We start from the raw sequence: 16618 nt of genomic DNA, 5'->3' as shown, positions 1-16618 counted from the left end.
CGTATCCTACAAAAAAAAAAGGCAAGATGTACTTACAGTCTCAAATAAACCGTAAACTGCTGTCATATTATATAGCTCTATAAATGTGCATTCACTGTTTTTTTACTAACATCATGTAATCTCCAGTTATGGTGATAACTTCCATCTTTTTGATATATGTATAATACAACATGGGAGATTGAAACCATTCGCATTTTCTCCCTCTAGGCTACTCTGATCATATATGTTGCTGCAGGGTCATATTAACATCACAAACCACTGCTGAAAGAATGTTTCTGTTGAAGGTGCTAACAAACAAAATTTATAAGGTATCGTGGTCTTGTGAGGGGCGTTTTAACCTCTCAAAAATGTCATCGAGTGATTCAGAAGAAGTGCTTTGAGATACTTGAGTATCTTGAAACTGTTTTAACGGTATGAATCGCCTAGCCTCCATGTTAGATTTGAAGTTTTGAAAGTTTGACTTCATAGATGTCCAAGTTGAGGCTATCTTGGATGATTGTCCACTTCCCATATTCTGATTATTGTCTATATCGAGTGAAGAGGAAGTGGAGGTGCCCATATTTGACTTGGTGTCGGTTTTTGTGGACTGCTTTGACCTTAACGCTTCGTATTTTCTGGCTATGGTTTCTTTGTTGCTGCTATCACGAACCTCTGTTCTAGGTATTTCTGAATACCTATTACCATTGTCAACTAAAGTTGTCGGCCTTGAATTGACAACCTATATAAAAACAACCATGTCACATACGTTAAACAGCAGGAAAAAAGTTTTATTAAGAACAAAGAAAGGCATGGAAATGATTTGACGTTGAAAAGTATATCGGGTCGGGCAATGGGTCAAAACTCAAAACATGTAATTAATGTACAAGTCGAGTTGACCTAGAACCCTGATCCAAATTTTTTAATAATTAGTATCATCTAAGTCAAATTATGATATTTCAATATATTATATATATATGTATATATATATATATATATAAATCATGAGGGGCCATGTATTTATTTAAAATTCAAACAAATATTAAAATATTTGTATGTGAGGGGTTCCCCATCTAAGCTTAGATGGGGAACAACCCCATACTCACTTTTCCCATATATATATATAATATGATTAAGCAAGTTTTATGTATTGAAAATACAGTCAAAATGATTTTCTACACATTTGACATTTGGCCAGTTTCCTTGTTAGCTGCTCGTATTTCTTTAACTATACCTTGACCCATTAGCCTAAAAACATAACGCAAATCCGCCCATTCACAAGTAAACGGGTTGAAATGTCCACCTCTAACATTGACTGACAAAACGATCAGATGTAACTTACCACGCTATCATTTCCAGATTCGATATCAACACTTGCACCATTGAAATATCGAGCAAGGGGAATAACAAGTTCCCCAACCTTATGTCCTTTCTCAAGTGAAGAGCGTTCTATGGCAAAGGGGAAAAAAGACAGACATATAAATACAAAGTAGAAAACTAACAAGATGGCAGTTTTGGATGGTAGATTTTTACCTTTCTGAAGGATCATTAATCCTGAAGGATCAAATCCATCAAGGTCATCAGCTTCATTATTTCTCAACCGGAATATATTCCAGTTCCCAAAATAACTCATTACTCGGTCAAAAAAATTACTTGCTATCAATATGGTATATACAACCATAATAAGTGGATAGATCTTATTGAAACCATCCCCAAAGAAAGGGACGGCATCATCGATTTTCCCCATTCTCTGTGTATGTGATTAATATCAGCATCTTAAATAAAAAAATAATATAATATAAAAGATAAGAAGATTGAAGGCAAACCCGTTCAAAGATAGTCGTCGCATTTTGTGGAAGATGAATTAGATTTAGAAAATTGTATGAGATTGGAGGTGCATACCGTGCCACCTGTCTAAAATATATTTCAAGTCAGAACTACATTGTGCACATCTCAGTAACAAACATAGGTATATAAAACTTACGAGCATATCATCAGCAGGCTGACTGAATTCGTTTGACTTGGAGTAAATGAGTAGAAAGTTAACATTCCAATTTTAAACAAAGAATAGTATGTGCATACACACATATAGATCAGAGGAATAAAACCGACAACCTGAAAGAAGATACATAAGCATAAGTTATCTTTTTTAAGAAAAAGGAAAGAAAACCAAAAGAAAGTGATTAGTTACCTGCACAAGCACTTCATTTGTCGCAATAGCATTGATTAGAATGGAGAAAAGAGAAAAATCAACTCCATTAGGCAGTATAGTGGCTTCTGCTAGAAGAATTGCAGCCGTCAAACAACCCAACATGATAGCTGAAAACTTTTTGAGTTGCTTGCTCAATATACACCGCCATACCAACTCTGAAAAATTTCCCATTTAATAAAGTTAATAGAATTCACATGAGATTTTAATAGTTTACACAAAAATAATACTAAGTTTTTAGAATTAATTTTAGCTTAGTGTCACATCGATTCAACATACATCACCTCGTTTACAAAGATCTTGCTATTTGTTTGATCGTGAGTTTCACATAAACGACTGAAAAAAAGGGAGCTCCTAATATAGGGATGTGCACAAGTCAAAACCCGGCCCGAACCGGGTTGACCCGTGACCGCAAGAGCATGAAAAATGGAACCGTGACCCGCCCCGTAAAGGTTCGGTTCAGGTTCGAACGGGTCACAGGTTTCCTAAACAATTTCTCGGTTTTGGCATCACCCGACCCGGCCCGACCAACCCGTGACCCAGGAATGCAACAAAAACTTGACCCATGACGCGGCTCGTTAGGGGCGGGTTCGGGTTTACGGGTCTTTGCTCATCCCTATCCTGATATATCAAGGGAGTTCGGGTTGACATTCTACAGCAGCATGTCAACAAGACTACATTTGACAAGACCTCCAGTTGAAGATTTTCTTCAATATCACATGCAGTGTGATTGAAAACTCATAGTTTAATCAATCTGGAAGTTACTTTGACTTGTTCATTGCCAAGTGATTTAGATTAAAACTTTAAGAAAAGGTTTGTTTATATTTATCTAAGAAAGTCATCACGAATTAGTATAAGGTAAAATCACATGGGTAATAACCTAATGGTAGAAGACGGTAAAAGACTGGTCTTACAACCACGAGACTGTGATTACAGATACCGTTACATACGTCGATGGAGAACGGCAAGAGTAACACCTTTTGTTGAAACCTATACCGTTGTTGGGGATCCACCAGACATTCGAAGAGCAAATATAAGCTAACAATAAGCCTCTTCAATTGCTTTTTTCAAGTATGAACTCTCTGTTTTTGCTACAATTTTTTTATAGTATAAATTCATAATTTTTGATATCCTTGAACTTTTTGTAATCACTTGATCATACAATATGTATCCATGATAGTGATTCATTTTGTTGGATTTCATATTCAACAGATGTCAAATGGGGAGTTGTGTATAAAGTTTAGTAACAGTATTCTTCAAAACTGCATTTTAAAGAGAAGAAATAATGGTTCTAAAAGTAGGTGTTCTGTAAAGTTAAAAGATTACCAATAGTATCGAGACAAGACCCTAACTTCCCAGGTCGCTCCGGCCTAAAGCTTGAAACATATTTCCTGCAAATCAAACAAACCCCAGAAAAATATTGTAAGTATGAAGATCTACTGGAATATGGAATCTTCTATGAACTTGATCCATGATATGAGCATAGCAACTACATTGAACTTAACTGAATTGTCTGAACTATGAAATCAATCAAAGTACTTTTGAGGATTATTCATGTAGAACAGGATAGAAATAAATTCAAGTTTATTTACTTTCCTAGCTAATCTAGCATCCTTGGTTATTTAATCACCTCTTACTCTCTGTACATGGATATTAATCTCATAATGAATAGCATAAACATATTTTCCTAAAATTTGTCTTATGATTTGCTAACAATAGAACATTTTACTTAAGAATATGACCAGTTAATAACCAACTTAGGTTGTAGCATCAAAGAGTAGTGAACATACCATCCGGTAGAAGAACGGAGCTCATAATTCTTTATAGTGTCTTCCAACTCAAGAGCTTCCGTCACAAAATTCATATATTCACTGATCAAGAAAAAAGCCATGAATTAGTAATCCGGCAAAACAATATAGAATTGTATATATAACCTATACCATGACTAGTCACTTAAACAAATTTCTCCATTATCTCACCTTTTATAACGATAATACTCGCCCCGTGCTATTCTAAGCTGGCGTCTTAGTGTTGCCATAGATTTTTCATCCGTGTCATAATCCATGTCATTCTCCCCTAACCTTCCGCCTTGCGGTTTAAAAGAAGGATCTTCAGTAAGCTGGAAATATATAAATCAACCAACATCGGAATATGCAACATATGTAAAATTTGAGTTGAGAGCAGAAATGACTCGAAAAGACTAAAAAGCATAATTACCATTTGTGTCAGCATTTTATCAATAATATTCATGTAAGGTCTTAAGGGATCACGCTTTGACATCTGCTTCGATGTTGCTTGAGCAACCTAATTTAATAATCAATGTCTTAGAATAACATTAAACTTATAGAAAGAACTAATTGTAATAAAAAGAAAAGTAAACTTACAACAATAGCATTTGAAAGATCTTGATGAGCATCGTCAAGTTTTACAGCCATCCTAGCAACTTTATGAGAAAGAACCTTTTGGCGAGTGGTATAATCAGCATTTACCCATATACCTTTTGGAATTTCACTTAAGCCAAATCCAAGAAGAAATACACCAGTGAGAAGTCCATATGTATTTGAACATGCCATAGCAAAACCAATCAAACTTCCACCCCTGCCAATCATTTGGGAAGTATAAAAAGAAGAACATATTTATTGAAAATAACTTAAAGAACTCATAGAATATATATATATATGCAAATTCTACCTCATATTAGAAAGAAAATAGATACAGTATATTTAGGATAGGTTGCGAAAAAAATAAACAAACAAGGTATCAAAAACGAACCAGTTTCTATGCATAAGAATAAGCAGTATAAGTCCAAAAAGCGCTACAGCACCGACAATCAAGTAAAACACTAAATTCACATGTACACTAGTCTTTAATCTTTCTTTGACAGTGAAATCCCCAGCATCTTCATAACCCTGAAGGATAGGCACCACGGCCCTGCTTAGACAAATTGTGCAACATAAATAAAAAAGAACAAAATGTCATGAAGCTTTGAAGTGGTAGAAGCATATGATCACCAAAAGAAAAAACTAATGTAAACACTGCTAGCATTGTTCTTAAGTTATATACAGATCAATTAATACATCTGAACATCAGTAGCATACCAAGTAAGTAAAAAAGTACTCCAATACGACCAGCTCCAAAAGAAAGATATCCCTCCATTATCATGATTTATCATAGCCTGCAACACAATATATAAGAATCAACAAAATCTCTATATGTACTACTTATATAAAGGATTTATCATGTAGGCCCTCCCAATTTAACACCTCATAAAAAGCAATGTTATAAATCCGCCACGTTCTATAACTAATTCATCCCCTTAACACAGAGATGATAAAATGTGTCCATAGCCATTCTCTCACCTCAACTCAGAATTTCATTATGCCATACGAGTAGGAAGATTCATAGACATTAAAAGTATGAGAAAGTATTATTTTTTGTCCGAAAATAAAAGGGTTCTTCTAATCTAAACTAACAACCTATATTTCACTTTGTCCCTTATGCCTCCTTTGAACATCGAACATTAAAAATTTGTTCCCTAAAATCCAGAAAAGGAGGATAAATCTGGTTGACCTAGATAGAACGACACATTATTAAACGTGGGAGGATTATATGCTTGGATTGTTCAAACATTATGCAACCGAGGTTTTAGAGAACTTCACATCAATATCACAGTTTACAAGCTGAAATATACCAAGTTATATAGAACTGAACAAGATTTCAATTTCATCTGCATTTTTGGATATCGGGTTACAAGACGATTAAAAGGGAACAACTTTCAAAAGTTTGACAGTTAAATAAGATATAAATAACGAAGGTTATACCTAATCGACAGATACGATAAGTAGGTTGCTAAGTATTACGCGTAGTTGTTTAAACAGCTTATAGTCTTAGGGTGGGCGGAGCGCCCTGGGGAGGGAATAGGTACCGGATAGGTACCGGTTGGCACACCGCACCGACCCCCCGATACCTATAGGGTGGGGAGGGATTTGGGGAGGGTGGTGCCGGTTTCCATGCCTATCTTGTTGTCTTTTTCTTCCTTTTTCTTCTTTGTCTTTTCTTCCTTATTTATTTATTAAAATAAATAGAAAGGGTGGGGAGGGGAAGGAAGGGGTGGTGAGGCATTCCTAGCATTAGGCAGCGAGCGGGGAGGAGAAGCAAAATCGGGGAGGGGAGGGGTGGTAAGGCCCTCCGTCCACCCTTATGCAAATTTCAAATTACATTTATCTATATCTATACTATATTATAAAGCAAATAGCCATGTCTAAATTTTAAGTTTCAACATTTATTTCCCCAAAATGTCTCTCCTATCTATTCAATATTTACCTAAAATAACTATAGTGCCCTTTCTCTCTCCTCAAATTTGAACCACTCATTTTCTTTTCTCTCCCTATAAATCATTTTATTCCTCTAATTCATTCAAAATCTTTATCTCAAAAACCATGCATCGATAAATTATAAAATTATATGGGTGTTCTTGAAATTTCATGCTCTTTCATTAGAGAGGCTACTTTCGGCGAATTTTTAAATCCGAGGGCGGAGCCCGTCAAGTAGATCAGCCCATCACTGCCACCGCCATTACATCACCACCCCGCCATCATTTCCATCACCGCCGCAACGCCCTTTCTCTCATAACTCTAAAAAGCAACTCCAATAACTTGCATTTACAATAAGCACAATCCTACCTTGTTAAATCAAATTATAATAAACTAACATTCTTTAAATTACAAAAACAAATCATCATCATTACATAACTTCAGCTACAAATTATCGAAGTCAACAAAACTCATTCCAATCCTTTGATCCAAACATTTTTTCTTAAAAATCAATTACAAATCAAATTCTAACATTTTGATCCAAACCCTAATAAAAGATAACAGATACAAACATATATAGATATATGAAAAGGGGTTACACTTACAGTCCAAATGTCGGCAGGTACGAGGATGATAAAAGAAAGAGAACAAAACCATGTGTAACCTACGGTGAACAAGATGTAACGTGGGACATCTGGTCCTGCAAAGTATTTTAAAGTGAAGATCACCATACCCATTGTTAATGGTAGCGATATCAAATAGAACACCCACATGATTTTTTATTTTTATTTTTAAAAATTTGATCTTGATTTGAAGATATGATGAAATAATGGAATTTGGGATTTTGATTTTGATTTGGTGAAAGAAGGAAAGAAAAGTCGAAGAAGAAGAAGAAGAGGAGATTCTGTTTACGAGTGCTTTTCCTCAATGTTGTTGCCTCATCGGTCACCGCAACCACGCACCTTATTTTTATTTTTACTCTTTCCTTTCCTTCTTCCACTTTCACACGCTTTTTCTAACAAAGCCTCTTTAATTGACACAACAAGTTGTTACAAGTGTATATATTTTTTAATTAATTGAGGGTTTTTTATCCAAGTTAGGTGCATAATAATCACATACTTTTCTTTTCCTTATAAAAAAATCAAGGATATATTATCTATATCTATACTAACTAATAAAACAAACCAGCTCTTTTTATCCTTACTTTCTAGCCTATGAAAAACCAAAAATACATTTCTCCTTTATTCACTAATTTAAACATCTACATCTAATATACTTATAATACCCTTAATGAAATAATTAAAGTCAGATCCCTCAACACTTAAAATAACTACAATACCACCTTTAACATCAATTATTTTTACATTCATCATCGTCGTCGTCCCCACTGCTGTCCCCATTGCCTCCCCACCACTGTCACTACCCTCACCGCCACCGCATTGCGCGAGCATACGTATTTAATGTGTATATTAATTTGATTACTTATAGTTTTATACATTAATAACAAACAACAGGATTGTTTAATTTATATATTTATTTTGAACATTTTTTAGATAACACATATAGATAAAAATATATAAACAAGTCCTTATCTCTATATTTGAACCTAAATCAGACATAAAAACCATTGGGATTCGTTGTCATGGGACTTTCTATTCTCTATTATGAAGGCAATGGGCTTCGGATTTAACTGGATCTTTTCGGTTTCAACTTGTTTATCCTCGACTAGATCCTTGGTATTGGTCAATGGATCACCAACCGATGAATTTTCTATTCAGCGGGGGCTTCATCAAGGAGATCCCATGACTCCTTTTCTTTTTATCATAGCCATGGAGCGTCTCCATATTGCTATCGATAACTTGGTGAGATGCAACTTGTTCAAATATGCTAACATTAACAATGTTTTAGTGTCTCATCTTTTTTATGTAGACGATGTCATGATTGTGGGAGATCTAATGCCCTTAAATTCTTTTATTGCATATGTGGTTTAAAAATCAACTTCCAGAAGTCCTCTTTAATTGACATTGAAGGTGAAGATATTGAAGTGAAGCAGATGGCACGTGTTATAGGATGTAAAATTGAAGCATTATCGTTCAAGTATCTTGGCATACCCAATGGCGGTAGTACAACGCGTATTAATACTTGGGATCTAATCATTGCGAAATTTCAACGAAGACTTGCTTCCAGGAAAGCTAACCTTCTTTCTAACGGAGGAAGGGCAACTTTGATCTCTTCCGTACTTGGGTCACTCAGTATTATCTTTCTTTATTTCGCATCCCTAAGTTGGTTTGTAAAAAGTTGGAAGCTTTCAGGTCAATGTTCTTTTGGGGCGGCTCGAACAACAAAAGAAAAATAGCATGGGTTAAATGGGACTCGGTATTGGCGGCCAAGGACGATGGGGTGTGGGATTTGGAAGTTTGAAGGCTATGAATCATGCCCTTCTTTATAGATGGAGGTGGAGGGCAATCGCAAATCCTCATAACTTATGGGTCAATGTAATTACTACTATCCATGGGGATGAATGCTTTATGAGACTCTCAGCCAAATATAGAGGTTTGTGGTTTCGTATTGTGGAGTTTGCCAAGGAGCTCCATCAAGTCATTCCCGATAACTCCATTACCATCAGCCGTAAAATTGAGAATGGAGATGATACCATGTTTTGGAAGGACGTGTGCTGTGGAGATTCCTCTTTTGATAAGAAATATCCTAGACTCTTCGCCATCGAGATGAATAAAAATCATTCTGTTAGTAGTTACCAGAACAATGGGTCTTAGAAATGGAATTGGAGACGTCCACTTATATCCACCAGGGAGATTTCTACATTTGAGGAGCTTTCTCACAATCTTCCTAAAATCCAATTTACTAACAACAAAGACAAGTGGGCGTGGCAATTCAATGGTAAGTCATACTTTTCTGTTGCTCATATTAGATGTTACTATGATCATTATCGAGTTACTAGTCACACCAATTTAAAGACATGATGGAATAGGCTTGGCCCAAAAAAAGTCAACACCTTCGCATGGAGACTTAGGAGAAATTGTCTTCCTAACTTCGTTATTCTCTTTGCGAAAGGCATAGACATCAACATTTTTCATGTGTCCTTTGTTCGAGGGTTGTTGAGTTTTCTCAACATACTTTCCAGCAATGTAAGTTTGTTAATGATACGAAAAGGACCTTGAATTGAAGGGACCTTGAAATGGTGTGATAATGTGTCTCAACAACCCTCGTTTCTTTCCAGCAATGTAAGTTCGTCAATCCACCAACCTAGTTTCTTTCAAATCATATTAGAATTGGCCATTTAGGTTAACAAATCGACTTTTTATCTCTAAAATATTTGAAAAGTATATATACTATCTAAAAGGTTCACAACAATCTTTTTGAGTTGAAACCAATCTGTCAATCCAGCGTCATGTTAACCTTTTAGTTGACGTGTCGTGTATAACCTTATATCAACTTAATTGACCTTAAACAATTTAAATACCTATCAACTTATGTGAACTGAGACTAACACATCAACTTGTCAACTCATTCAACCTTTTTAACTCTAAACCAAATCACTAACCATTTTTAATCATGTTGGTTTGTTGTTTAATGGGTTGAGGGTTGGGGTTACACTTTGAGGTTATTTTATAACACTCTAACTTGAATACAATCTTACTGGTTAAAGATAAAAAGATTAAGTTTTTTTAACTAGGCTTATGGTATGAGTTTTTTACTCATTTAACAAAGATATGTAATTGTTTTTGAACAGTTAGTTTGGATATATCTAAAAAGGTTCACATTCGAAGACTTTAGCGAATATATAACACTATCTTAGCACTAGACATGGTGGCTTTTACTTAATTTTTTTTGTATTTTTTAAAGATATATTGTATAAGTTTATATTCATTGTATTGTTATTTTATGTATCAGTTTATCTTTTCATCAGGTGAGCAAACAATTTTAAGACGTAATAACCATTTAAGAAAATTTGTCAGCTACGTATTGTTATCAATTTCGTCTTTGTTAGAAAGGTAACTTTGTTTTGTCATAGTTTCTTTTTGGGATTATTACCTATGAATGAAACTAACTATGCTAAAATATCTATGTTATGTAAAGATCTTGTAAAATGTCTATGTCATGTAGTGAACTTTCAGATCCCGATCAGTGAATGTATCTGACGAATCAAAAACTTACACGTGACAACTTATATGATTGCTACATATACCCGGATACATACAACAACCATAATTTGAAAGTTCATTACATTACATAGATATTTTATGAAATCTTTATATAAGATACACATTTTAGTATAGTTAATTATATCCACAGGTAAGAATCCTTTCTTTTTCTTCCTCTTACTTTTAATATTTACAAAATGTAAGTAAGTAACACTTGATATTGTCTTTCATGGGTTATGCTTACAAATACTTTATACGAAGGGCATATATATATACACACACACACACGAGAGTAAGTATCCGCGTATTGCGGCGGTGAGATAGTAGGGTGACAAGTCATAAAGTGTGATAAGTCATAGGAGGTGATAGGTCATAGAGTGTGATAGCCAAATGCCTTAGCTGTACGCGCTCCGCCCTCGAATTTAAAATTCTTCAAAAGTATATCGAATGACATCTCTAATGAAAGAACATGAAATTTTAAGAACGCCCATATAACTTTTATAATTTATCGATGCATGATTTTTGAGATAAAAGATTTTGAATGAATTAGAAAAATAAAATGATTTATGGAAGAGGGAGAGAAAAATGAGTAATTGAGATTTGAGGAGAGAGATGAAAATGTTTAAAAGTTGAAAGTTGAAAATTTTTGAAGGAAACAAATGCTTTATAATGTAGTAGAGTTACTAGTTAAAAGATAGTAGAGATAGAGATAACCTTGTAAAGTTGATTAAAGTAGGGTTTAGTGCCTCCGGATGTAATGAACTATGACCAATTGTTTATGTTATGTAACGATGTACTCGGGCGTCTAAAGCATGTAAATAACTCTTATTTTTGGTTTAAAACATGTAACGAATGACCTCCTTAATAGGTAACCGATTACCAACCGAAATGAAAGGTTACGTGGCATGCCTATGTGTATCTGTTATAATAAACAAAATAAAAAAGTATTTATTTCCACCACAGTCATCCTTCTTCCCCCCATCCCCTTTTTTTTTCTCAGAAAACTTGAAAGCATATCAATGAATTAGCATGATTTCCCATAGATCCTAGCTACCATCATTGACGGAATTACCATAGATTCTCTAGAAATCTCCGCTTGCAAAAGAACGACAACCATCAACTTCGTCCTCGACGCCGGCTTAACGGAATTTATCATCGCCGCCGCAGCTTCGACCACCCGAAAAAAACATCCTTCATCTTGATCGCACCCCACCCAATTAACCCTTTGGTATGTCTCTAATCTCTTCTACTTTCGTGCTAAAAAGATCAGATCTATAACATAAAGTTCAAAATTTGTAATGGGTAATGTAGTGATTCAAGAGATGATTTAATGGTAGTGTTAAACCTAGATATATATTATTATAGGTGTGTATATATACAGAGAGAAAGAAAGTGAGAAAAATGGTGTTGTCGGAAGGAAAAGGTGGGCGGGTGTGGTAACTGCAGATCGGAGGTGTTTTTTTCCGGCAAGAAACTGTTGTGCCAGACCGGCGGTAGACCAGGACAACTTCCGGCGGATGTGTATGAAGAGGAAAAGAAGGTGGGTCGAGGGTGGCATTTATACGACACTGATTCACGAGAGAGGCGCTCCATGTATACATTTTAGAAAATACGATTAAGTAGTGTTCACAATTTCCTTTTTTATATGCTTATTCAGCCTTTAATTGATAATTTTTCTATATCATAAATGTTTAGACGTTTTGAATGTTAGATACTGATTTGAATCCACAATAGGGATGAGCAAAAAAACCATTGACTCGCGCCCGACCCGGAACCGGGCCGAAGCCCTAATGGGTCGGGTCCCGGGTCAAGCTTTTGGTGTTTTCACGGGTCACGTGTTGGACGGGTCGGGCCGGGTGAAGACAAAAACCGAAAAAGTCTGAAGGAAAGCCGTGACCCGCCCGAACCGACCCGTGCCTTCACGGGCCGGGTCACGGTTTACATTTTCATGCTCTCACGGGTCACGGGTCGGTCCGGGTTTTCGCGGGTCAGGCCGGGTTTTGAACCGTGCTCATCCCTAATCCACAAGCAAAATCGAGTAGAATGTTATTGTGTTTTCTTCACCATTAAAAATGGAGCAGTCGGAAATGGGTCGGAGAAGATGACGGAAGTTGGAATCCGCCAAAAGTCTATAAACCATAATGAACTATGAGTTAATGTCTATTGTAAGTAACATACGTGGGCACATGGCATTAGGTGGTATCTTACATGACATTAACCTATTGTTGGAATCCACCGAAAGTGTATTAATAGAGTACTAGATGTAGACCCGTGTTAACACACGGGGTTCATAAAGTTTTTAACTTTAGAAGTTATATACATGGTGTAGATGAGAAATGATAGATGTTTATAAAGTTAGGAAGACATAAATACAGAAATCCAGCTTCTGAAACGATCATCAAGCTCTGCAACTACATAAACTCATTTCTAAACGTATTGCCAATTATCCAAAAGGACGAAATTTTAATCAGAGGCCCTGCTCAAAGAACTTCAAAAACCCATATGCACCAGCAAATGTAATAAACTGTTTTGACCCTTTATGCAACACGCCCATACTGCCACTTCTAACAATGAGTTATGCGTACACCGGGACAATAGTCTTTAACTATTGTAGTTTGTATGTGTTGTAGGAAGTAGAGACTTGTTCCAAAAAAATGAATCAACGTTTAAAACATGGCATTGTAAAAGGTAATAAATAAAGTTGGAATTAAAATTCATAAAATAACTTAACAATAGCAAATAGTGCATACAAAAACAGTAAAGAAAAGTCTTAACATTATTAGTTTTTCCAAAATGCAGAGGAACGAAAACAAAGATAACTAAAAAATCATAAATTCTGTAACACCTCCTTGTAGACCACATTTCTAGTCTTGTTGGATGGCTTGTTGTCCTCATCACGAATCAACACCTTCAAACCTTTCTTGCTCTTGACCCGCGACACGGCTACATATAGTTGTCTATGACTAAAAACCGATTTTTTTTAAAAATAAACCCACTTGGGAAAGCGACTGACCCTGGCTCTTGTTTATAGTCATTGCGAAGCAAACAACAATAGGAAACTGTCTTCTCTGCAGTCTAAAAGGGATTTTACGATCCGAAGGAATCAATTTCATTCTAGGGATGTGGACAATATCACCGCTACGGCTTCCTGTTATCACTTTGGCTTGAATAACATGCTCACCCAGCTTCGTAATCTGCAATCTGGTGCCATTGCACAAACCATTTGCTTGGTCTATGTTTCAGAGTAACATGACTTGGACTCCAACCTTAAGAGTTAAAATGTGGTTTGGAACGCCAGATAACTTGACTGCATTAAGAATATCCGAAGTGTACAATGACCTTTCAAAAGCATCACATTCATCGGTTGGACATATGCTGTCAGAACTGTAATATACCCTTTCTTCCCCATCAATCAATTAGTGTGTAAGCTAATGTAAATACAAAGAAGGCAACAAAAAGATTTTGTATTAAGGTGCGTGTAGATTGCAGTTACCTTTTTAATTTTACCGAAAATGTCTTCAGCAGAGGTATATATTATGCTTCTAACATCTCTGTCAAACAGGAGAAAAGATGCAGTGCCACTGTTATCCTGCACCCTTACCCCGACACGAAACCTAAAACGATTGTTTACAAATGAATGAGTCTGGTATGCAACAAAGACATAGGTAATACATTAGTGTTTAAGTATGAGTACATAAGTACCTCGGGAGAACATCAGACACATTAGCTTGACAGTGTTCACAATGGTATGGATGGTTATCAGTATTAAAGTAGTCAACCTTTGTTAAATCCACATCTTCAACTTTTTGAGCAATCCTGTTGCATTTCCGATGTGCAAGATAGTACCAATTATGTTCGGATTGCACAGCTCTTATCATTCCATAGACCAAACAAACAGTTTCCTAAATTTTAAGATACATATGTGTTAAGTGACAGAACAAAACTACATCATTAGAAGTGGAACAATGGAAAACCGACTCACATTATTAAAATCATCAAGGTCATTGATGTCAGTCCTCTCCATGTGCAGAGTCCAATCACCAGGAGTGGACACAGCTTGTTCCTGATCTATGAGAGGGACCTTGTAGTTGGTGTCACCAAAGACCACACCATTGATTTCAATTGAGCTTAAAAAAATATGAGTCCCAAAATTAATTCGCACCATATTCTTATAGATAAATAATAATATAGTATATATGCTTATAAGTATAATGAGACATACTTATCGATGAAGTGCTTAGTTTCAGGCATGTCAGAGTTCATCTAAATACGGGTACCAAACATACAGTTACCCAATTGTGGTTCACCTAATGCAATATTAAAAGACGAAATGAGTTAACACATTGATCATAACAAAAACTTTTTAATCTCAAAGAATATATTAAGAAACGACATATTTCTTTTTAGTAGAATACCATCCCAGATGCGCAACTTCGCAAGTTGAATAACAATCTCAACACGACCGTCATTATTTGGATCTTTGAAAAAGTTATCAACTTGATGGGCGTAATCCCCCCATAGAGCACAATTCATAAGAATGCCACTGCAGTGTGCAAATATTATAATAAATAATTGACAGAATATGCATACTGATTATGATTGGTGTGTATATTTTGTAACAAACCTTAAATCCATCAGTCGTAGATGCAGACGCATGCTTTGCTTGTTATCTTTAGTGTATTTGGTGATTTTTCCACGTCCAACAATTTCCACAATGATATCTTGCAAAGAAAAGCACCAAATTTATGTTTAGGTCATATGTAGTTAGTAGAAAAAATAAATAATGTACGTACCAATTGGGTACTTAGTGACGACCCTAAAGGCTGCTATGTCTTCGAAAGAAGTGAACACCAAACCATTACCATAATCAACATCGCTGATGCAAGGTCTTACACTTGTGTTGCGATAGAAGTTGTGCAGGCTTCATTATTGACCATCATAAACTTGCGGGTAGAATCACCAACGTTGAAGTTTGTTATCAGATAATAACGAGACTCTTGCAACATGTACTTAAACTTGGGCAGGTTTTTCTTAATGGTAGCATGCATCTTGGTACCCTATATTTGTATAGAACATTAAAAAAGAACAAAAAACACATTAAGTAGTCTAATTATTATTATGAAAAAAAGCAAGGAATTAGAGTATGAAAACATAATCAAAGTGTAATATAATATTACCTGTTCATCAATAAGAATCATTTCAAGACTTTCTTCTTTAATATCCTTTTTCCATCCTGGTTGTGTCCACATGCGAACTACACGTACCTTAATACGCCAAGTATCTTTCACATCACTGATTTCTGACAACAAAGAGTAACCTCTCTCCATTTTGGGGTATGAACTATGCAGGGAGTTGTAAAAGAAAGTATGCAATTAAGTGTGTGATTTAGCAGATGGTAAAGGACGTAATGTATATATATATATATATATTAGTTGTAGATAACTAAATTTACAACAAAAACAGGATTTGAATTTTAAATACGCTTATCAGATAATAACTCCCCATCAACTATGATGTGTTTATATTTATTTAAATTATATAATAATACAATTAAGATTTAAACCCGCACAGGAAGTTAAATTAATCGGATTTGATACAATCCAGTATAACAAATTTCCCTAAATTATAGGGAAAAACAATCGTTGTTTAAGATAGCCACTAACAAATTTAGGGGTTTATATATGAATCGATATTTCTGCCTAGTTGGTTGACAAATAAATAATAATAATAGTTATAGATTTAGATTATACACAATATAGACCTAAATTGACATATTTTAAAGCAAAAAATTTTGCAATTACGTTTTTTTCATAAAAAATTAAAAATTATTTATGTTTATGTTTATTAGATTGATAATAAGTACCATAATTCATATAATTCATAATCAATTAAAATCATCATATCATACCATACCAAATTAATAAGTAGAGCAGCCAAATCAAACGAAGGATGAAGAA

The 16618-nt window shown here is 35.2% G+C and overlaps 1 protein-coding gene and 1 pseudogene across 2 annotated transcripts; both read right to left on the bottom strand.

The window, feature by feature from the left end:
- Positions 1–45: 45 nt before the first annotated feature.
- On the bottom strand, positions 46–7478 carry LOC122591338 (LMBR1 domain-containing protein 2 homolog A-like). Of its 2 annotated transcripts, XM_043763601.1 has the most exons (14): positions 7104–7478; positions 5284–5360; positions 4958–5116; positions 4570–4783; positions 4403–4489; positions 4165–4304; positions 3976–4056; positions 3512–3576; positions 2168–2343; positions 1961–2091; positions 1803–1890; positions 1510–1726; positions 1319–1425; positions 46–718 (listed from the first exon to the last, which is right to left on the bottom strand). In XM_043763601.1, exons 1-14 carry the CDS (start codon positions 7269–7271, stop codon positions 302–304), a joined length of 2127 nt encoding a protein of 708 aa, XP_043619536.1. In that variant the 5' UTR covers positions 7272–7478; the 3' UTR covers positions 46–301. The 2 variants fall into 2 exon arrangements, with proteins under 2 accessions (XP_043619536.1, XP_043619537.1); XM_043763602.1 differs by lacking the exon at positions 7104–7478 and having other exon boundaries at positions 4958–5094.
- A 5890-nt stretch (positions 7479–13368) lies between these two features.
- Positions 13369–14826, bottom strand: LOC122591826 (annotated as a pseudogene).
- Between the last annotated feature and the right edge of the window lie 1792 nt (positions 14827–16618).

Source organism: Erigeron canadensis, chromosome 3 (assembly GCF_010389155.1).
Source record: "Erigeron canadensis isolate Cc75 chromosome 3, C_canadensis_v1, whole genome shotgun sequence".
Classification (NCBI taxonomy): domain Eukaryota; kingdom Viridiplantae; phylum Streptophyta; class Magnoliopsida; order Asterales; family Asteraceae; genus Erigeron; species Erigeron canadensis.
This window is presented reverse-complemented; position numbering and strand designations above follow the sequence as displayed.